Source organism: Pogona vitticeps, chromosome 1 (assembly GCF_051106095.1).
Source record: "Pogona vitticeps strain Pit_001003342236 chromosome 1, PviZW2.1, whole genome shotgun sequence".
Taxonomy (NCBI): domain Eukaryota; kingdom Metazoa; phylum Chordata; class Lepidosauria; order Squamata; family Agamidae; genus Pogona; species Pogona vitticeps.
This window is the reverse complement of record NC_135783.1, coordinates 297,616,888-297,641,343: the sequence shown is the minus strand read 5'-3', so window position 1 is coordinate 297,641,343 and position 24,456 is coordinate 297,616,888. Positions and strand designations below refer to the sequence as shown.

The 24,456-nt window shown below is 38.7% G+C and overlaps 1 protein-coding gene across 5 annotated transcripts in view; it reads left to right on the top strand.

Annotated features, from left to right (window-relative positions):
• Positions 1-24,456, top strand: part of MAP3K9 (mitogen-activated protein kinase kinase kinase 9) — a 56,455-nt gene that overhangs the window by 22,836 nt on the left and 9,163 nt on the right. For 4 of the 5 annotated variants that reach the window (XM_078390735.1, XM_078390727.1, XM_020788495.3 and 1 more), the window contains exons 5-9: positions 6,024-6,199; positions 12,932-13,172; positions 15,603-15,728; positions 16,916-17,066; positions 23,222-23,334. In XM_078390735.1, coding sequence (XP_078246861.1) covers positions 6,024-6,199; positions 12,932-13,172; positions 15,603-15,728; positions 16,916-17,066; positions 23,222-23,334 — 807 coding nt within the window. The remainder of the gene's footprint in view (positions 1-6,023; positions 6,200-12,931; positions 13,173-15,602; positions 15,729-16,915; positions 17,067-23,221; positions 23,335-24,456) is intronic. The other variant, XM_020788496.3, reaches the window with a different exon arrangement.

Here is a 24,456-nt window from a genome sequence, read left to right as displayed (position 1 = left end):
CTGTACACTACTCTAATTATAAGATACACAGTATATCACACTCAGTAAAAAAAAACTTCCCAAATGGATTTGACAAATCTTAACTGTCCTACTCCTTTCTGGCTCTTCAAGCACGGCTACAAAGCATCAAAATTAGGTGCCTCATGTGTACCAAGGAAGCAGTTGGTTAAATCACCTCACCAACTAGATTAGGAAATAGGATGAACCCTCAAGGCATGGGAACCTTCTCCATTAGCAGATTGTGGATTGGACCTCCTCTGGGGCACACACTTTGCTGCATTTGTGTTATTCTTGTTTTAAAAAGGCTGATCCATGGTTGCAATAAAGTAAATCTGAATTTGTGAGATCAAATCAGTATGTAGAGGAAGCTTTTGATCATAAGGTGGCAACATCTAATACTGTAAAATACAGAACATGCTGAGATTGTTCTCAGTGTAATCCTTCATGGATTCCCAAAATCTGGTAATAAAATCAGAATAGTCTCAAAGGACACAATTTATATAGTATTTGTGTTAATACAGCTTTGGATGTCACATCTTCACTATGAATTTGGCATAAGCATATCCTTTCCTATTAATATTCAGAAAAATCTACTGATAGTGTTACAAATGGATACATTTTGCACAGGTCAGGCATCTTTATCAACAAAGCAGCCCTATCATCCCCTGGCAAAATTGTCACTGGCCTGGCCTTATCCTGGCTAATGTTATTATTCTCTATTACCTGTATTACTAATTTGGCCCCAATTCTGATATTTATGCCAATAGCACAGGTAATGCTGTGGTCCGTTGGACATTTAATCCCTCCTCACACAGTAGAAACTGTGGACAGCAAATCTGTGAAGAAGGGGAATACACTAGCCCCTCCCCTTCACCTGGTCATCACTTTCATCACCCTTCTGCATGTAGAAGTTAACATGTCTGCAGATAAGAGCCTCTTGTATCTGTGGGTCTCTCCACATAAATTAGAACTTGGAAAAAAACAGTGTTCTGATTTGTGTAGTGGTGGTGGTGGTTCTTCTGCACCATTAAGTTGCCCTATAAGTGAGTGTGACGTTTCACCCAGTGTTCCCTGTTTGTTTCCCGCAAACAAAGATTCACTCTGGTGATATTTTCTCTTTCATTCGCTGCCACTAATGGATATCCCTTATCCACACTTGCACAATGCTTGAATCAGACACTTGCTGCCAACATAACTTGTTTATTTAGACTAAATTTGAATCACAAATGTTCTTTGTATAGATTCACTCATTAAAACTTATCTTTGGTTACACGTTCAATTCTTCATTTGTTTTATTAATTTACAGTGGTGCCTCGCTTAACGATTGCCTCGTTTAGCGATTAATTCGCATAACGATGTGTTTTTTTAGGAAATAATATGCACCGTATAACGATGTTTCCTATGGGTGATTTTCGCTTAGCGAAGTTTGGGACCATGCTTCGCATAACGAATGCGATTTTAGGTCCCCTGCTTCACTTAACGATGTTTCTTTTTTCAATTAAAAAGGTGTCTTAGAAGGGTCAAAAACAGTTCTAAATGCTTGGATTCGTTAGAGGACCCCCTAAGTCATGTGCAAACCTGATTTGGCTTTGATCTGACTTTTTGTTAATTTATGGTTAATTTTTTTTTCCGGCCCATAGGAACCAATGGACCTGTCAAAATCTGACAGCTCCATGCTTTCCTATGGGGGAGAAAACAATTCGCCATAAATTAACGAAAGTTCAGATCAAAGCCAAATCAGGTTTGCACACGACTTAGGGGGTCCTCTAACGAATCCAAGCATTTAGAACAGTTGCTGTGTCTTCATTAATTTTTTGTGAATTTTTTCTTCCCCCATAGGAAATAATGGAGCTGTCAGATTTTGACACCTGTCAAAAGTTGGGGGGGAAAAATTCACCATTAATTAACGAAAAGTCAGATCAAAGCCAAATTAACTTTTGCATCCGTTTTAGAGGGTGCAGAAGCTAATCCAAGCATTTAAAACCATTTTTGACCCTTTTATGACACACTTAATTTTGCAAAAATTGACTTCGCAAAGCCATTGAAATGTATTGAGTCAGCTACAATACATTCCAATGGAGGAAACATTGTATCGTTTAACGATGTTTCCTATGGGTTTTTCCGCTTAAGGACGGCAATCCGTGCCTATTGGAATGGATTAACCGGTTTCCAATGCATTCCTATGGAAAATGGTGTTTCGCATAACGATGTTTCACATAACATTTTTTTTGGAACCAATTAAAATCGTTATGCGAGGCACCACTGTATTCACTTTAACCAACTTATTAATAATATCAGTTCTCTCAAGTTCTCAGACTTATCTTGACTATTCAATTTCTTTCCTCCACTCTCCAATTCTCTCTTTCACCTTCTCACCTCCTAACTCCCACCCTAACTGCCTCCAACTGCCTAATTGACTCCGACCCTCCTATCCTCTCATAGGCTCCTACACTTGAGCTTCAGCTATGAGTGACAGGAGTGACGTGGGCATTCCGTCACAGTGAGCAACCTCCAAAATGTCCTGTCCTCAACAGACCTGCTCAGCTCTTGTGAACTTAACCTTGTGGCTTCCTTTAGGGAGTCAATCCAACTTATATTTGGGCTTTCTCTTTTCCTACTGCCCTTATATTTTTTTCCCAGCATTGATGTTTTCCCCCCAGCAAATCTTGCCTTCTCATGATGTACCCAAAGTAGGACAGCCTCAGTTTAATCATTTTTGCCTCCATAGATAGTTTGGACTTGATTTGATCTAAGACTCATTTGTTCATCTTTCTGGAAGTCCAGGGTATCTTCAAAGATCTCCTCCAGCACCATTTCAAATTACAGTACTCAAGGTTTTTTCCCTGTCAGCTTTCTTTCCTATCAGGCTTTCACACCATTTGGATTAATGATTAAATCAAGGGATACAAAATCTTTAACAGTTTCAATCTCTTCCTTGTCAACATTGAAGTTGTATAGTTCTTCTGTAGTAAGTATTTTAGTCTTTCTAATGTTTAACTGTAGTCCTGCTTTGGCACGTTCATTTTCACTAAAAGTCATTTCAAGTCATTGCTACTTAATGTCAGTAAGATGGTGTCATCTGCATATCTTAAAACTAGTGCTGTTGCTTCCACCAATTTCTCTGTTGGTCTTTCAGCATTCCTAGTTTAATCTTACATTTCCCTTTGATTTCTTGGATATTCTGGAAGAGCGCTCTTGTTTTTCCCCCTTTGTTGTTATCCTCTATTTCTTTTTACAGATTATTGTAATAGCTTTCTGTCTCTATGTGATAGTAACTAAAAAACTGCATTTAAAATTCTGGTCCTATTTCTGTCAACCTTTTCTTTTTCTTCCCACCTGTCCTTTACAGTTTCAAGTGTTTCTTCTCTCATCTTCATACTTATTGCTTTCTACATGTAGATTGCAGTAGAGGTAGTCATGGAGGGGGCAGAACTAAAATGCTCCTTGAGTAAGGCTTTATTTTGAGTAGCCTTCATTGGATGCAGCAGAAATTGTAAATAAATGCTTACAGGATTGCAGCTTAAATTTGGCAGTTGGAGTACAACAAAGCAGCTAATGGACGTTTTAATTACAACTATACAAATAATTATCCATGCAATAAATTGGGATGTATGCCACAAAATGTTAGGCCAGATATCCAATTTTATCCTTTGCAGTGCCACATGCCTCTTTTCTTGTTTTGCTGCAACAGACTGATTATCTCCTTGAGACAAGTACAGGATGATATCCTCTCCTTCCTACTGTCATTGTTACATTTGCCTGTGATATGATTAGATGTTTTAATAGTGAACTCAGGTGTCCAGGTGCCCATTCTTATGTACCCAGGTAGCTTGGATCTAAGCTGTATAGGTCTTTATCGGTAATGACCAGCATTTTGAACTGTGCCTGGAAATAGACTGGTAGCCAGTGTAGTTTTAACAGGGGTGTTATGTGCTCCCTATAAGTACCTGCAGTCAGTAGTCTGGCTGCTGCATTTTGAACCTGCTGAAGTTTCTGAACTGTCTTCAAAGGCAGTCCCACATGGAGTGTGTTACAGTAATCCAAAAGAGATGTAACTAAGGCATGTGTCACTGTAGCCAAATCAGCCATCTCAAGGAATGAGCAGAGTAGAGCAAGGCACCAGTTTTAACAGTTCAAAAGCACTCCTATCCACTGCCGAAACCTTGGCATTGAGACTCAGGAATCAATCCAGGACCATACTCAAGCTGCGAACCTGAGTTTTCAGGTGGGGGTGTTAATCCCATCCAGCACAGGTTGTATCCCTATTCCCTCATCTGCCTTCCAGTTGACACCTCTTCCAGCACCGCTGTCTTGTCTGGATTAAGTTTCAGTTTGTTTGCCCTCATCCAGCCCATTACTGATACCATCTTATCAAAATCTAGAGAGTACAGAATAAAAGAAAACCAAAAAAGGGAACTCCATATTGTAGCTGAACAAAAATTAGAACATTATTATATACTAAAGTATCAATAAAAATGTATCACCAACTGATATCAAACCATCAAACAGTATTTGTGAATAATGAGCAAATGTATTCAGTCCAGGTATCTACTCATAGAAAATCAAAATCTAGGGTCTGGAAGTGTTGAGTAAAAAGTCCATTCAAATGTGTAGTCAAGAACTTGGATCCTTGGGGTAATGTTGACGACCTCCGCGCATGAAAGATTGTCCACTAACCTCATTTTGTGGTAATTTAACTTCTTTAGAAGCTATCCCTTGGACCTCCAAAATGCTGGAAACATGCACATTCATGAACCTAAAATAGTTATCAAACATAATAGACCTCATAAATACATTGGATTAGAACCAAGACAGCTTCCTTCCTTAGATGGAAAGGAGAGATATTTATTTATATATTTGTTTGTTTGTTTGTTTGTTTGTTCGGTTTATATCCCGCCCATCTGGTATATTCTACCACTAGTTGTGTGTCATCCACATACTTGAACCCTGAACAAGCTCATGTCACTCTGAGTTATAGTTAGACATGGGGATGATTATAAAAATGAATCAGGATATCCAACGAATATCCCTGATTCATCAGATATTCATTGCTTCATATTCTTGGAGTCCAGAGACCCCGACGAATATGAAGCAATGAATATAACCATTTTATATTGGTCCCTCGTTCCATATCTGCTTATGCCCCCTTGGTACAGCTGTTCCTTGGGGCATAAGCAGAGAGGGATTTTCCCTTCCAGCGGCTTGCTAAAGCCTGCCAGGGGTGGGTGATGCCTTGAGTCGGGCTTTCCCCCTTTCTCTATGCCCAGTGGGGGCATAGAGAGACGAGAAGAGGGACCAAAGCAAACGCCCGGCCATAGTTTATCTGTTTTATTGCATGAGGATGACTTTGCATACACAGTTTTAAATATTTTTGGTCTTGGAATATTGGACTTTAGCATAAGGAATTCTGTTGCATCAGACACATAGAAAAAGTCAGTTCAGGCATCCTGAATGAAAAGCAGCATGTGCTAATTGTAATGATCTTTTGTTGTTACACATGATAGAACACACTTTTCTTTATTGAGCACTGAGTGAGTCTGATGTCTGAAGTTGTGCATTTATCTGATTGTATCCTGCAAACTTATAAGATGGACAGGCTGTAATATAAGAGATAAATGGATAGGTATCTGTTTGGCAGTTTTGAAACCACCATATGAGTATCCAGAGAGAGAGAATAATTTCAGTTGTGTAGAAGTACAAATCTGTGGAGAGGGGATTTATGTATGTAGCATTGCTACATACATGATTAAACAACCCTGATCAAAAGAAATTTATTGAACAATACATGCATTGAAGTGTGATCTTCCAGAAGATGGGTTAGGATATCAACAACTGAGAGAGTGGTGTTTTTTTTTATTATTATTATTATTTATTTACTGGCCAGGTATGTAAACCATACCCGGAATTTAATATGGCTACCGGCCACACTTAAAAACAATACACACACACACACACACACACCATAAACAGTTCTACAGATAACTCCTTTGGCTTCTGAGCTAGAATATCTTTGCTCTATCTAGATTGCTGGAATGCTGACCCTCATTCAAGACCATCTTTTGCAAATATTTTGAACCATCTAACCAACATAGAGGAGTCTGGTTTCTTTGAAATGCCTGAGGATTCGTTCCATTCCCTGCAAGACGATTGGAAAGTTGAGATCCAGGAAATGTTTGATCAACTCAGAGCCAAAGAAAAGGTGAATGACTAGCTCTTGAAGTATGTAACTTTCTTATTATACTCATTTCTGATGGACATGATGTTTCTTGGGTTTTTGTGTATTCATATGCACAGACTTCTCAAATTCTAAATTTTGTAAACCATATTCAGGTCTTTTGAAAGACTTTCTACTCCCTTCTTGCAGCTCCCTGCCAGTGAAAGGAATTACATTAGAATCTTTGGAGTTTGGGGACAAAAAGTTGGAAATATTCAATTTCCAAAATATTGCCACTGCTGATGACACCATAAGCCTTACATAGTGCAAGTTATGCCAATGGAATTTCAGCCATTATATTGTAGACTGTATAATAGAACTGTGACCCTCAATGAAGGTAGGTAAAATATAAAAGACAAGGGAGGCAGAAATGGAAGAGGGAAAGGAGGGTTTTGCCAGTTGCAAGACAGATTTTTAAAAAGTTCAGGTGACTTAAAGTGAGGGCAGAAATCAGAATTAGGTTATGCAGCAAAGCAGTAAAATTGCCAGGAACCTGTGATTGAAGTTTTGTGCATCAGATTAGAAAAGAACTAGATGTGACATATGATAGTATAGCTGAAGCGTTACAGCAACAAATATTAAATTTTGTATGTATGCAAATTAATATTTCAAATGGCTTATTATGCACTTTGCGAAAATTAATAGTATCACTCCATTTGTCAAGTAAACAGACACATAATAATGTCAGTCTGTATGGACACTAAAAGGGAGTATTCTACATTTTATCCTGAAGATATAGTTATTGGTGTAGATAGAAGCAGAGCACAAATGTAATATTTCAACTCTTAACAAAATCGTCAATTTTATTTTTAAATGATTGTTGCTTACTTCTTGTTAGCAAAAGTAAAAATTAAAAAGATAAAGGCAGAATTTTGTAGCACTTTAGAAGACTGATAGATTTAGTTCAGTGTGAGCTTTTGTGGATGAAAATCCATTTCTTCAGACACAGTGCAAATATATGTTCCCTATATATTCCATGGTGGCAACAGTCATGTCCATTTAAGAGTACAGACATTAGACAAAGTGAGAGTGATCAAAATTTTATTGCTTAGCATAGTAAATCACACTGGAGTAGATGTTAATAACCCTTTGTCAGGTGAGCCTACTATCTGTATCTTTAAGTGGACATGAATCTGGCCACTATGGAATAAATATAGGGGACATGTATTTGTACCTCCTGGCTGAAATCATGTTGTGTAGTTGTTCAAAAAGTGTAACTTTTACTAGTGAATTGCTATAAATTCAGAAATCTCCATAGACATTGTTGCATACTGAGTTGCATGCCATGGATAATGCATGTGGTGATTTCTTAAGGCAATTTGTCACTGAAAGTTACAACTTCTGCAGAACTGAGCAACAGAACTTCTTCTCCAGTATGTAAATAATTGGATTTTGATTCACAAAAGCTCACACTAAAATATCTGTTAGTCTTTAAAGTGAATATTTTTGCATTTTTCCTTATTATTTTCTCCTTTATCTTTGTTGACATGCTGAAATGAGCTAAGATGATCCTTCTTGGAAAACCAGTTATGACTGAGCTACAATGCATAGATTTGCCATTTCTGTCCAGTGTTTTGTGGAAGAAAGGCACTATAAACTTTCCCCTGTTTTTTTCATTCTTATTGATCTCCAGCATGGGTTAAAGTTAGAGGCTGACTGCACGGGCTGTTTAGCCTACTGTTTGGAGTGTTGCAGGGATGGGCTGATGAGGAAGCAATCAGACAACATCTTTGCTACAGTGCACCAGCCCCAAGGTGTGCACCTGCAGCTCCCTTCTCCCCAGCACAAGCATTCCTCCTCCTCCATGCACCCACAGTAATTCTTTTCAGCTCCGGAGGCGGAGCTTGACTGCAGTGAAGCCAGCAGCTCCCAGCAAACAGCTCCCAGGAAAAACTGGAACTGCCCGGCCTGTCGTCCCTCTAGAAAGGGGGGGGGATGGAAGGGGGGCCAGGAGAGGTCACCCCCAAGCAGATGGTGAGCCCAGAAGGTAGAAGATTTGGCAGCAACCGGGTCTTTCATCCCTTTGAAAATTCACCCACGCACAGACCGGAGACGGGAGGCCATATCTTATGGCAGAAAGCTGCACGAAACTCCACCCCCAAATTGCCCGAGGAAGGAGAACAGAAACAACAGCAAAGTAAGCCTTTGATTTATGAATAACCTCATTAAGATGTAAAGGAAACTAAAAAGGGAAAATACCTGACCAAAAGGAGAAAGAGGAAGTGGCAAACCGTGCATGCTAGCTTGTTTTTTTTTTAAGCGAACTGTGTGTTATTTATAATTAGTAAGCTGGCCGAAGGACATTCAGATACACTGTGAGACGGAAAAATTTTGTGTTTCTGGAAAAAAAACCCAGAGGAAATACTACTCAACAGGGATTGAAATCTTGTCAATGCTGTGTAATCTGGACTTTTCTCACTAGTTGAGTGGACTTTGAAAATAAAATCTTGTCTTTGGAGCAGGAGGCACAGGCTTTTGGGAATAAAAAACAGGTGCTGAATCATCAGTGTTGGCGACATAGACTGAAGAGTGGGAGAAGCCAATCGAATGGTATTTTGATAACAGAAGCGTCTTTGGTTTTAGAAGGAAGAATAAATCCCTGGGAGCAACAGACATTAAACGGACAGTAAATCATCAGCTCATCAGCGAGAGGAACTTAACAGAATAGGCGGAGGACCTAAGAAAATCAGGTCTGGAGTTATTAAAGGACTACAACGGTTTTTCTTTTTAAGAGAGACTGGTTCCCTGTTGGATGCTTACTTTGGACTCTTTTTTGGCTGGACTGTGTGGATTCTGAGAATACTGCTATAATATCTGGGCAAAGGGGGAGGACATACCTAGTGGGAATGTTGCCAGACAAAGAATGGCTGGTTACCATGCAAATGACAATAATAACAGGATTTGAGCAGGTGAATGAGCACCTCAGACAGGTAGAAGACCTGATGAAAGGGAAACCATCAAAGGTTAAACAATAACTGAATGAAATCATAACTCCAGAACAGTTTTTATTGAGAGCGATGCCAGGTAACATAGATGGGATTAAGAGTTACCATGTGAGCTACCCAGCTATGATAGTCAAAAAAGGTGATCCTAAAAATCAGACTACTGTCCTGGATTTAATTATATCTCCCCAAAACTGGAAGAAAATAGAGGCACAGAAACAAGAGAAGGGTACTGAGAAAATATGGGAAGTGCCAGAAATGGTTATCTTTCCAGACAGACTGAATGTACTTCCAAGGCAGAAGGAAAATGAAAGAGGGGATGTATTTTATAATTGGTCTCGATTTCTTGATAGAGTTGGAATGACTTAGACTTAAATTAAAATATGAATATAAGCTGATATTTAGAGGATAATCAAATAGTATACATGCTCTTTTATATATAAAAGAATACAAAGTTGTTTTTTGTACTGAAAAATGAATAGATCAGAGGCATGTATACTTAATATGAACAGAGTGGATGATTGTATATTCTGTGTTCTCCTAAAAACTTTTTTTCCATCCCTTGCACTTCCTTTTACCTTTTGTATTCCCTACCCGATTCCTAGTAGTTTAAAAATAAAAAAAATTATTTAAAAAAGTAATTCTTTTCAGCTCCTTTGGTTCTGGTTGCAATGGAACCCTGCATGGAAGGTGGAATCGTGGGGGAGCAGAGCCCCACCCAGCAGGGCTGAAAATTAGAGGCCATGTTACTAAAAAAAAAAAAAAATTAAAAAACTTTTCTTTGCCTTGCCTTAAAGGACCTGTTGAGAAGCTGCCCACAGTCAAATCCACGCTTGTGTCTTCAACTACAGGCAGTTTCTTGACCAGTCCTTTAAGAGGAGGAAAAAAGAAAAAAATTTAAAATAGTTGATACAGCCATATAGTCTATTTATAATTTAAAAATAGTCTATATATGCAATTTCTAAAATTGTTTCACTTCTCCTGCCCTCTGCTGAGCAGGAGAAATGATTAATGTGCTAATAAGAGCAATAAGAGTGCTAATAAGAGCTAATAATGTGCTAATAAGAGTTAATAAGGTTGTTTTTAGGAGCAAACTTAAGACTTGGCTCTTCAGGCAGGCATTCCCTCCTGTCATTTCCCCCATCTTGAACTATATTACTATTGTTGTTTTTTATTTTATTATATTGTTTTTTGTTTTTATTGTTAGCCACCCAGAGTAGATTTTGTCCTAGATGGGTGGGGTATAAACAAACAAACAAATAAATAAATATTATTAAGCTGCTTAACCATATTGGCAGGAATAATTTCTGGGTGAATAGCCAGGCGTGATTAGATAGATCTAATCATGCTTGGCCCTTTTCAAGCCACTCTCCAAGGTTCTGAATTTTTTATTCCTGGAGCTTACTTTCAACATCACACTAATCCAAGTTTGTGCACCAACCACCGATGCTGAAGAGGCTGAAATTGACCAATTCTGTGAAGATTTACAACACCTTCTAGAACCGACACCAAAGAAAGATGTTCTTCTCATTGTAGGGGATTGGAATGCTAAAGTAGGGTGTCAAGAGATAAAAGGAACAACAAGTATGTTTGGCCTTGGATTTCAAAACGAATCAAAATAATCCAAACCAAATCCTTCATGAATACACAGTGGAAGTGAAGAACAGATTTAAGGAACAAGATTTGGTGGACAGAGTGCCTGAAGAACTATGGCTGGAAGCTCTTAACATTGTACAGGAGGCAGCAACAAAAACCATTCCAAAGAAAAGGAAATGCAAGAAAGCAAAGTGGCTGTCCAACGAGGCCTTAGAAATAGCAGAGAGGAGAAGGGAAACAAAATGCAAGGGAGATAGGGAAATATAGAGAAAATTGAATGCTTACTTCCAAAGAATAGCAAGGAAAAACAAGGGGGCCTTCTTAAATGAACAGTACAAAGAAACAGAAGAAAATAATAGAAAGGGAAAAACAAGAGATCTGTTCAAGAACATTGGAGATATTAAAGGAACATTTTGTGTAACAATGGACATGATAAAGGACAAAAATGGTAGGGACCTCACAGAAGCAGAAGACATCAAAAAGAGGTGGCAAGAAAACACAAAGGAATTATACCAGTTAGATCTCGATGGCATGGACAACCCAAATAGTGTGGTTGCTGACCTTGAGCCAGACATCCTGGAGAGTGAAGTCAAGTGGGCCTTAGAAAGCACAGTTAGCAACAAGGCCAGTGGAGGTGATGGCATTCCAGTTGATGCTGGAATGATGACGCTGTTAAGGTGCTACACCCAATATGCTAGCAAGTCTGGAAAACTCAGCAGTGGCCAGAGGATTGGAAAAGATCCGTCTATATCCCAATCCCAAAGAAGGGCAGTGCCAAAGAATGCTCCGACTATCGTACAATTGCATTCATTTCACACGCTAGCAAGGTTATGCTCAAAATCCTACAAGGTAGGCTTCAGCAGTATGTGGACCAAGAACTCCCAGAAGTACAATCTGGATTTCGAAGGGGCAGAGACCAAATTGCAACATGCGCTGGATTCTGGAGAAAGCCAGAGAGTTCCAGAAAAACATCTACTCCTGCTTCATTGACTACTCAAAAACCTTTGACTGTGTGGACTACTGCAAACTATGGCAAGTCCTTAAAGAAGGGGAGTGCCTGACCACCTTATCTATCTCCTGAGAAATCTATATGTGGGACAGGAAGCAACAGTTAGACTGGATTTGGAACAACTGATTGGTTCAAAATTGGGAAAGGAGTATGACAAGGCTATATATTCCCCCCCCCCCGCTTATTTAACTTATATGCAGAATACATCATGGGAAAGGCTGGATTGGAAGAATCCCAAAATAGAATTAAGATTGCCGGAAGAAATATCAAGAACCTCAGATATGCAGATGATACCACTCTGATGGCAGAAAGTGAGGAGGAATTCAAGAGGAGAGCGCAAAAAAAATGGTCTGAAGCTCAAATTAAAAAAAAAAAAACAAAGATCATGGCCAGCGGACCCATCACCTCCTGGCAAATAAAAGGGGAAGATATGGAGGAAGTGACAGATTTGACTTTCTTGGGCTTCAGGATCACTGCAGATGGTGACAGCAGCCACAAAATTAAAAGATGCCTGCGTCTTGGGAGGAAAGCGTTGACAAACCTAAATAGCATCTTAAAAACCGGAGACATCACCTTGCCAACAAAAGTCCACATAGTCAAAGCTATGGCTTTTCCAGTAGCAATGTATGGAAGTGAGAGGTGGACCATAAAGAAGGCTGACCGCCGACGAATTGATGCTTTTGAATTGTGGTGCTGGAGGAGACTCTTGAGAGTCCCTTGGACTGCAAGGAGAACAAACCTATCCATTTTGAAGGAAATCAACCCTGAGTGCTCATTGGAAGGACAGATGCTGAAGCTGCGGCTCCAATACTTTGGCCATCTCATGAGAAGAGAAGACTCCCTGGAAAAGACCTGGATGTTGGGAAAGTGTGAAGGCAAGAGGGGAAAAGGACATTAGGGGACAAAATGGCTGGACAGTGTCTGCGAAGCAACCAACATGAAATTGACAAACCTCCGGGAGGCAGTGGAAGACAGGAGGGCCTGGTGTGCTCTGGTCCATTGGGTCACAAAGAGTCGGGCATGACTTAATGACTAAACAACAACAACAACAACTAAAACGTAAGAGCAATAACGGAGACCAGTCATAACTGACATAGCTGACACAGATTTTAGGTGTTCTCTGAGAATCTGTTTCATACTGATGTGAGATTTTATCGTGCTTCTTTTCAGGAGTTGCAGACATGGGAAGAAGAATTAACACGGGCAGCAGTTCAGCAGAAGAACCATGAGGAGTTGTTGCGGAGGCGTGAGCAGGAACTAGCAGAACGGGAGATTGATATCTTAGAGAGAGAACTCAACATAATCATCCACCAACTGTGTCAGGAGAAGCCCCGTGTGAAAAAACGAATGGGCAAGTTCAGGAGAAACCGTCTCAAGTTAAAAGATGGCAATCGCATCAGTCTCCCTTCTGGTGTGTTCCAGTATAGCTTGAATGAGTAAAGCTATCTCTTTCCAAAATAATAATAATAATAATAATAATAATAATAATAATAATAATAATAATAATAATAATAATAATAATAATAATAATAATAATAATAATAATAATAATAATAATATCCTGTAACTTTTTTCTTAACAAATCATCTATGCAGAATATATGGTTTACAAGCTTGATCTGTTTGTACTGGAAAATGCTACTTACACTTTTTTAACAAGAATGTAACAAGAGTATTAGCAAAATGAGGTGCAAGCAAAGTTAACATTAGTGGTCTTTCCATCTTCTCTTCACCAAATGCACTCAATAGAGGTGTGATGTGGGTTAATTCATAATTCAACATTGTTTGTTTTGTCAAAGGCGTTCAACATTTTCTTTCTAGTATTTCGCAGATCACCTAAAAGCCACCATGAACTTGTCTGCACATGTTCACAGGCTGATGTTAAAAAACAGCTTCATTATCACGTTTTTCTCTGATAGTATGCCTGTTTTACACAGTCAGTTACAATGGCCTCATTCAAACTGAAGGCAGATCTCCTGTACCTTTAATAACTGGACACCAGATTCAGTTCTCATGCATGCAGTTAGGTCCAGAAATATTTGGACATTGACACAAGTTTTGTTATTTCGACTGTTTACCAGACTAAATTCAAGTTACAGTTAAATTGATATGGGCTTAAAGTGCAGCCTCTCATCTTTAATTTGAGGGTATTCACATCCAAATTCATCATCAATTGAAGAGGTAAAGAAAAACCCCTTCACAATATCCAGCCAAGTGAAGAACACTCTCCAGAAGGTAGGCATATCATTATCCAAGTCTACCATAAAGAGAAGACTTCACAAAAGCAAATACAAGATGGTTTACCACAAGGTGCAAACCATTTATAAGCCTCGAGAATAGAAAGGCCAGATTAGACTTTGCCAAAAAGATCTTCAAAAGCCATCCCAGTTCTGAAACAGCATTCTGAAACAGATGAAACTAACATCAACCTGTACCAGAATTATGGGAAGAAAAGTATGAAAAAGGCTTGGAACAGCTCATGTTCCAAAGCATACCACATCATCAGTAAAACATGGTAGGGGCAATGTGATAGCATTGGCATGCATGGCTTCCAATGGCACTGGGTCACTAGTGTTTATTGATGATGTGACAGAAGACAGAAACAGCCGGATAAATTCTGAAGTGTACAGGGCTATATTGTGTACTCAGATTCAGCCAAATTCAGAGAAATTGATTGGACAGTGCTTCACTTTACAGACGGAAAATAACCCAAAACATATTGCAAAAGGAACCCAGGAGGTTTTTCTAAGGCAAAGAAATGGAATATTCTGCAATTGCTGAGTCAGTCAACTGATATGAACCCAATCAAGCATGCATTTCACTTGCTGAAGAAAAAACTTAAGGCAGAAAGACCCATGAACAAACAACTGAGGACAACTGTAGTAAAAGCCTAGCAAAACATCACAAAGGAGGGAAACCAGTCTTAGTTGATGTCCATGCATTCCAGACTTCAAGCAGTCATTGCCTGCAAAGTATTCTCAACAAAGTCTTAAAATGTACATTTTATTTATGATTATGTTAATTTGTCCAATTACATTTGAGCCCCTGAAATAAGGGAACTGTGTATGAAAATGGTTGCAGTTCCTAAACGTTTCATACCATATTCTTGTTCAGTCCCTTTAATTAAAGATGACTGGCTGCACTTCAATTACATCTTGGTTGTTTCATTTCAGATCCATTGTGGAGCCAAAATTATGAAAATTGTGTCAGTGTCCAATTATTCCTGGACCTAATTGTAAATCTTGCACCTCCAAATTTCTTTTTCCCATCTAAATGTTAAAGGTATTTCGAATTGTGTGTACTATATCGTAAGTTCTCTTCTGCAGAAATGATATCCTGATTATAATGGCAAAACATTAAATTAAATTTAAAAACTGATAAATTTACCATGATGTGGGTAAATATTGCAGATGTTTGGTATTAAAACTAGTGCATCTATAGACCTCTTCTTCCTGTTCCTTTCTGGAGTCTTTATAGGAAATGGCATGCATTTATAAAACTGGTAATTGCCACCGTGGACTTTGGTTTTCCCTGAGATAGGTGCAGTGTTGTTGAAGTGGAAAACTGCATTTATTAAAAGTACAAAGTGGAACATGTAGTTAGTGAAAAAGTGTACATATCCCTCAAGCAAAGCAAAACGTGCTGCTTATATACTGCCCCATAGTGCTTCAAGCACTCTCTGGGTGGTTTACAAGTTAATTATGCAGGCTACACATTGTCTACTCACGATTAACATTGTTATAAATGCAATACCTCTGTTGTATGAACAGATGAAATGAATGTGTTTTTTGAGATGTTGCTGTTGTTTCATTAATTATAATTATCAAATTTTGTTTTGTTAGCAGATTTCCAACATAAGTTCACCGTGCAAGCATCTCCCACCATGGATAAAAGGAAAAGTTTGATCAGTAGCTCTTTCAGCCCTCCTGCCAGCCCTACCATTATTCCCAGGCTCAGAGCCATACAGTGTGAGCACTTTCCCCCCCTCAGTCTCAATTGCAATGTTATAAAATGTGACAACTGTCAATAAGTGATTATGATTCAGAAGAGAATCTTCTAAGACTTCTTGAAACAGTGCTTTTTATTTGGCTTCAGTTTCATTTTCATGCTTCTCTGATCATCTTTTGCACTCAGAGGCACTTTTGTTGCTTAAAGTATGCCTTTAACAGCTAATTGCCAGTCCCTGCTTCTTTGTAGTTTGTATTCTTGGCACTCTTGGAGCTTATCTTATAGATGCATAGTTGTGACTTGTTTTATTTTGTGCCATCTAAACCTTTCTCTCTAAGAATGCCTTTCTAGTATGGGGCTGTATTATTTCAGTGGCATACAAGCCATAGTTTTCTGAGAAAAGATTGTTTCCGCAGGCCTGTGTATAAACTGCAGTGGACAATACAGTATGAAATTCTGTTTAGCTGAATATTACATGCATCAGTATTGCACATGGTATCAGTGTGGGCACTAGAGAAATTCACAGTGATCCATTCTTCACACAATGCTGGTGTTGTTTAACAGTCCACGGAAAGGTGCTTTTCTTCCTGGTCCCTTCTTTGTTTAGCTCTTTATACAAAGAGGCAGACTTTTCTTTTTAAAGATCTGGTTGCCATAACCAGTGAGAAGCAACTTAACAGCATGTCATGACAACAAATATTAGTAATACAAATCTATAATATACTGTATAACAATATATATAATGTTGTCTATGTTTTAACATGGTTAATGTTTGAAATCTGATTGTGAGATTTGTGCTGTCTTCCCTTGGGGATAGAATTCTATCTACCAGCACTTCCCATGTTTAGTCATGTATGGAATATATTTAACAACGTTCCTGTTGTGCACTCTTCCTAGAATATGTATCTGTTTGGGTTTTTTTTTTTAAAGAAAGGGTTAAGTAGTTATCCTTACACACATAAAGATCTCTTGTTCTCCAGCAGCAAACTAAGTACCTTTACCATATTATGAGGAACAAATATAATGCAACCAGTTCTAGATCAGAATTAGGTTAGAATATAGTACAAAAAATTAAATCCAGGGCTTGTTATTTTTGAGAAAACATCTCTTTTCTTTGCTAGCTCTGCACAAAGCACTGTCTGCTACAAGACTTCTGTATAAATTCTTATTCATTTTCTTTCTGTTATTCTCTCCACCTCACCCCCAGTAACACCCGGTGAAAGCTGCAAAACATGGGGACAGAACTCTGTATCCCAGAAAGAGGAGGAAGGAGAAGAGAGAAGAGGCCAAAAGAAGAAAGGTCGCACATGGGGCCCAAGCTCGCTTTGTCAAAAAGAGCTAATAGCATGCGAGGATGGGTAAGGAGAACAAATTCTTAATTGCTGCCATGTCATAAAATTTAACTAAGTCAACCTTTCTCATACATCTGACATGCTTTGACTGATAACATTTTTTGCAATTATTTCAACTTTTATCATATTTATTTCAGTGTTTATATTTTACCTTTCTAATCAGCAGCTAAAGCAGATAGGAAGAAACCTGCTTACTCAGTCACTAAAGTTAAAATGACTGCCTGTGAAAAGTAAGAGTTCTTTGAGAGTCAACACTAGGTCTTAGTGTTCATCTCTGTCCATTAAGACCTCTTTTATCACTACCAGCACCAGCTAACTCTCATGAACCTCTTTGAGACAATTATTTTATGAGGGTGGCCTTAATTTGATAGCATTAAAGCTACATCCCACTTATTCATGCTAGGAGGAGATAATATTTTTCTTTCTGCTCATGTTGTCTGGCACTTAAGTGAAATAATTCACTCATTGTTTAGTCGTGTCCGACTCTTCGTGATCCCATGGACCAGAGCACGCCAGGCCCTCCTATCTTCCACTGCCTCCCGGAGTTTGGTCAAATTCATGTTGGTTGCTTCACAGACACTGTCCAGCCATCTCATCCCATAATTCACTCAGTGAACTATTTCAAATGGCTAGGCTAAGTCCAACATTATACATGCAGGTTTGGACTGTTTACATTGGCTTTCTAGAGAGGCACACTTGACCAGAGAGGAGAAGAGACTGTACAGTGCTTTCATTCTGTAATTACTGAGGTAAAATTAGCCATAGTTGTCCTATGTAATTCAAAGCCATTCTTCTCCTATTCTGTGGAACAGTGGAAAAATAAGCTTGTTGTATCTTTCCTGTGATGTCCTGCGATAGCTGAAAGGCTAGCTGTCATATCACCACTCAATCTTCTCTCTCCAGCCTAGATATCTAAGGGACATAGTGTGTGTGTTTTTTAAAAAAATCAGAATTAGAGATGGGCACTGGAGCATTTACCCTGCTCATAAAAATTATGATGAGATTTGCACATACCAATAGGAGTTGGTAGGTGGAATTAAGTGGGGGTGAAGAGAAGGGGAGAGAGAGAGGAAGAGTAGGCAGTTGAGAGTGGAGAAAGAAGGATGTTTTAGTTGAGAATTAATGATACTGACTGGACTGTTATCACCTGTAACAATAAACAATTTCTACTTGGTTCTTAAATGATACGTTGCCTAGGCCTCTGTCATTAATAGTGAATAAAGGTGATGTAATCAACTGGTGGCAGCTGAATGACACATTGCTTGTGCCTTTTGCTTGGTGAAACAACCAAGGGACAGGCGGGAACATGACAGGCACAAACCGCCAGTTTGGCCCAGTTTGTTTACCGCGCAACAGGTGTTTGGTGGTTCAACACCCTGCTCCCACCAGCAGGCACCCACTCAGAAGCAGCACCCAGAGGAGGTGAGGCAGGGAAATTGGGATGCTGCCTTTGAGTGGGCACCTGTCGGTGAGGATGGGGCACTGAACCACTGAACACCTATTGCAGCAGTAAAAAAAAACCTGGGAAGAGGATCCTGCCCATCTCTAATCAGAATCTTGATACAACAGAGGCAAAAACTTAGCTTTTATTTTGGCAGTTTTAGTAGGGTGTTGAGAAACAATTTATCACTTTGTAAAGAGCTTTTGGGATTGATGTACTGAATTTTCTGTATATACCTTTTGAATTGTCATTCCAAAAAGCTTATCTTATTTTTCCTGATATATTAACAGCAGTATTATGTAAGGCCACTGTTGAGAATAGGATTATTGAGTTAATATATGTGGCCAGAAGAATGATGATGGGAATGCCTTTACAGTATTGAGAGTACAGTCAGTTTTTTATTGAGAGTACAGTCAAGACCTCAGTAATATCAGGGGTGTAGTTTTGCCTTTGACATTACCCCAACCCTGAAATTACCCAATCTACAAGAAGTTCTGTACCTCAGTAACGGTTTTCATTTCCGTTACACGAGCGCTCCGTTTTACAACAAAATCGCATAACGACGAAGGGGGAATTTCGCTTTGCGATGATCGGTTCCCTGCTTCGGGAACTGATTCTCGCAAAATGACAATTTTCCTACAGCTGATCAGCGGTTTCAAAATGGCTGCCGGGTAAAAAAAATGGCCGCCCGCTGTTTCCTGGGACGGATTCCTCGCTGCACAGGCAGCGAAAATGGCTGCGCTATGGAGGATTTTCGCTGGACGGTGAGTTTCAAGCCCATAGGAACGCATTAATCAGGTTTTAATGCGTTTCTATGGGCTTTTAAATTTCGCTTTACGATGTTTTCATTCTACAGCGATTTCACTGGAACAGATTAACATCGTAATGCGAGGCACCACTATATTTGCATGTGCTTTTTTTGTTCGAATTTTTCAAATGTTGACCTAAAGCATGTTCATGTGCAATTTAAAAATGAGTACAAATGAGGTTTTTTGCACATTTTCCAAATATGCATATATGGAACGTATTTTCAGATAGAGATGTATATGGCTTTCTGATTGTAAATTATTTACCTTTTAGAGTTAATTTTGGGAGATGGAAAAATGGATAAATCAGTTAAACTCATCAGCTCAACACAGGGAACTTTGCATGCATCCCTAATACAAAGTAGAGGAGAGATTAATTTGTATTCTAGCACCCTCTAGTGGATTTCATAACAACACTGTAGAAGCTAGTAGAATTTCCTTCTGACCATAAGACACAGTTCTTCATCATAGTCTCTATGTTTCACACAATTAGGTTCTGTTGACAGTGTGAACGCTTCCACAGAGCTTTCCAGAGCTTCAGCTTTGAGGCTTCTATCCCTTGCCTTCACTCTGCCCATTTACCTCAGTTTCTTTTTTTCTGCCACAAGTACTAAATATAGTTTCCATATATCTTTAAAATCGTTTATATTCAATATTCCTTTTCTAATCTTTATTTTGTACATTAATTTATTGTTATTAGTCATGTTCCACATTCCTCTATATTAATTTTATTATTCCAATTCCTTGCAAATATCAATAATGCCACCATTGCAATAATAATAGTAATAATAATAATAATAATAATAATAATAATAATAATAATAATAATAATAATAATAATAATAATAATAATAATAATAATAATAATAATAATAATAATAATAATAATTCTTTTTTGCCTTTTTAATTGACTATTATTGATTATATTCAAAGAAGGGTGGTAGTTTGCACCCAATTCTGCAACCTGAGAGTAGTCAACAAGTATAAAACACTACAAAAATTGCTCATGGTGATTTTGCAGACAAATCTATCACTATTGAACCAGAGAGATTTGTTTGCAGCACTAGACCTAAAGGATGCATATTTTCACATTTCCATACAACTGAAACAATGGAGTTTCAGTCTTTTTGCCTAAGGGTGGAAAATTTATCAATTCAGAGTGTTTCCTTTCCATCTGTTAATAGCTCCAAGAGTTTTCACAAAGTGTATGGCACCCTAGCTGCAGCTTATTTATGAACAAAAGGAATTGCCATCTTCCTGTACATAGATTCCTGCATGTTATTCCTGTACGTTATTAATGACAGTGATCTGTACGTTATTAGTTTGTTACTAATAGCGTATAGATTCCTATACGTTATTAGTGACAAACAATCAGAACACTCTTGTGAGGAATGTGGAATTCACTCTTCAGATTCTGTCAGATCTCAGATTGAACTCAGATCTCAGTACCTCATCTGATCCATTGTCAGCTAATTCATTCCATAGGTACTTATTTCCAGAACTTATTTAGCAAAAGTAAGAAGCTTCATTTGGTAGAGCAGTCCTGTCTTTCATTCTGGTGTAACAACCCATCTCCAGTAATTTAGCACACTTGTCATCAGTTGTATGAAAAAGAGGCCACAATGAAGGAGGATAGTTTACTCACCTGTAACTGGTTTTTTGAGTGGTCCTTATGTATCCACACAACCCTCTGTGAGGGTTTGACTTTAGGCTCCAAATTTGATTCAAAAAATCAGCAGTTCCATGTTGTTTCACAACAGGTGTGGGGTTTATTGGAGGAGTAAACATTAAACAAGTGTCTAGAACATGATTATGAGTCTTTTCTCCTTCTGCCAACTGGTCTGGAAGATGCTTCCATTCGTTGAACAAGAATGGGTTTCTGTAACTACAGTCCCAGGGTCCCTGAAGATCATTTGAGACCCACTCCTTTACTGTCTGCCTCGTCACGCCTTCCAGCAGGGGCAGGGTCTCCTCATCCAGATCGTCATCCCATATGATCCGTCCATTGGGGTCTCAGTTCTCCCAGGGTCTTCCTTGTAGTTCCTTTTCTTAATTTCTTTCACTCTCCATTCTAATATTTCTCTCCTTTCCCTCTCCACTTGTTCCTTTTCCTCTCTCAATCTCCTTCTCCACTCCCTCGCTTCTGTCTCTCCAATAAGAGGTTTTAGAGGGAATCTGCTCTTTTCCTGTAGTCTGCCTCCTCCTTTGGCACTCTCAGTCTCTCCCATAATCCAGTCCATGGATCCTGCATCCACACCCATTCCCAACCAGGCAGTAACTGCCCTTCCCTCCTTCCCACTTCCCTGGCTTCAAACTCCACCCTCTTCTTTCTCTCCCTTCCCACCTTTTCCTCCTGAACTTCCCATATCATCACTTTCTGTACAGTGGGCCCTCGATTTACAAACTTAATCCATTCCAGAAGTCCATTCATAAGTTGAAACGTTCAAAAGTCGAAACCAAATTTCCCATAGGAAGGCATTGAAAATTAATTAATGCATTCCTGGGGCGGGGAAGGTCAGAAACTTAAAAATAAATAAAAGAAAGTCACTTACCAGGCCTTGGTAGCCCCCGAACAGCAGGAAAAAGAGCGTATTTTTCGCTCCATAAGACGCACCTTTCCATAAGATACACCAATTTTTAAGGAGAAGAAAACAGGAAAATATAATCTGTTTTCTTCGCTCCATAAGACGCACAGACTTTCCACCCCCCCTGTTTTGTGGGGGGAAAGTGCGTCTTATGGTGCGAAAAATATGGTATATATAAATGCATTCACACAATTTATATATATAAAATTTAGAACAATTAATCATATATCAAGAATTAAAACAAGATTAAAAACAATTTCAAATAATTAAAAATCTTTAATTAATAAACAACACATTCCAGAGAAATTTACTGCTTAAAAGTCTGCCTTTGCCTGACGATGGAAGGACAAGAGGGAGGGGGCCAACCTCGCTTCTCTGAACAGTGCATTTCAAAGCCTAGGAGCAGCCACTGAGAAGACCCTCTCTTCTTATTATTTCATCCTCTGCTTTGTTTTATGAAAGAAACCGATACGGTTAGCCATATGACAAAAGTACAATCTAAAACATTGTAAACTGAGAATACAGTACGGTTTTTGGGTTGTGTAGAGGACAGAAATGCAGTCTTAGTCTAATTTACATATCTTACCAAGGTTGTGACTTTCCTAACTTAAATGAATGTACAAATGCGACCTCTTTGTATGTATTTCCTTTCTTCCTGTTTTTATTTATTGCTAACTAAAAAATATTCCAGAGAATAGTCTGACGAGAATGTTGCAGTTCAAACCTTTTAAGTTACAAACATCCTAGATGGGGGACTACCTGGCCAAAAAAAAAAAAAAGTCTGAGATACTTACATGAAAAACGCAGCATAAGTGAGATGAAGAAACAATGTTGAAAGGAATGAATCTCTAGAACCTTACACTTTCTGAGTATGAATCAAACATGATAGAACAATGCAGTTGCAGAGATTAACTCATAATAGATGATCCTTACTTCTGTGAGAATCTTCACAGATAAGATCTGTACTGGTAATATATCTGGGTTGTGGCAGAATAGTCTGGTAAGTCACAGAATATTCTGGTGGTATGGGCAGTTGGAGAGCTTTAACCATCCGTCTGCTCCCATGGTCACAATTTAGACTGAGTCTCTTACAGTTCCAGTTTAAATTGAAAGAAGCCTCTCCTTGATCTTGAACACAGCCACAATGAGAGACACGGGGTTAAAGACTCATTACCCACACTGTGTGTTTATATTTTGATCTAGTTTAATTCCCCAGCCTTTGCATTTTTCTGCTTTTCTGTGTTAACTGGAGTACTAATTTGAACAGTTTCAGTCTTAAACTGGATAGGGAAAAAAGGAATTTTACACATTTTGTTCTGTTTATTTTAGTTTAAAGTCTCTGGTAGAAGGATCCAGACAGTGGTCATCCAGTGTGCCAAACCTAGGAAAAGTTCAGAGAACAATAATTCCTTTTCTGGGATTTACAAGCCTAGCAGAGATGGGTAAAGTATCTGTTAAATTAGTTGCACTGAATTACCTGCATGCTATCTCATCCCTCTATGCTTATTTCTTTTTAAAAGAAAAAATGAACACTTTTTTTTTGTGACCTAATATATTTTATAGGTATAACCACAACAAACTTGTTTGCTTTTTGACCTCACTGAGATCAACTGTGTATTGGGTCCCAACCCCCCAGAACTGTCAAGTCACTTTGGGAGGGAAGGAATTTAGAGAAAGAAATTCAACGGTGATTTTAATTCATGTTCAGATGCATGTATTAAAAAGTTATTTTTATATCGCCAGTTTCGAAGCCACGCAGCATTTTTAACTTACACAGTAGGCAACTTGAATTGTGTTAAGAAACAAGCCAACTGCCAGCAAAGTTTTCCAGAAATGGCAATATCACAGTCTCCACGGTGGTCCTTGCTTAATGCCTAGCTGCAATACTGAAAACTGAAGCTGCAAATAAATTTTCAAAAGCAGTCTCCATGTAACAAATTGTGGTAAGCCAATATGGTCCTTACAGGAGCATGAATAATTTTGGGCCAACTGTCCCTGGCTGAGAGATATTGCTGACACATCAGGCTAAACTTATAGAAAATGCTTTGCATTATTAAGACTATTAAGTGCAAATGTAGAATCATTAGAATCCCTAGGCTACATTTCTGATCCTTTAGGGGGACTGTACACCTGGCTGGAAGGGGTTGATCACCCCCCTCCTCAGATATACTGCAAACTAACAGTACTGCTGTCTGCTTTGGATTTGCTTATGCAAGGATTAGTATTCCAAATTGCTGAGTTTCCCCATTCCTCTGGAACTGTATCTTTTTGGTAAGCATAGCAAGCATGCTGTTTTTCTGTTTCCTCCCTGACATTTGTGAAGTGTGATAAGTTCATATAGAGAGCTGCCACGTCACAGATTCTGACACCTGAACGTATCCCTAAGAGCCCTACTGAATTTTTTAGATCTCAGGAGAAAAACCAGAAGCCTATGTTTGTCACTGCTGGCATTTATCCCCCCAAATGGTTAATTTCAGACTGAAACCAGATCTTTTCCAATGATATCAAAATTCATCTGGGCATCAAGGTGTAAGTATCTCATTGTTGCAGTGGTTCCAGGCAAC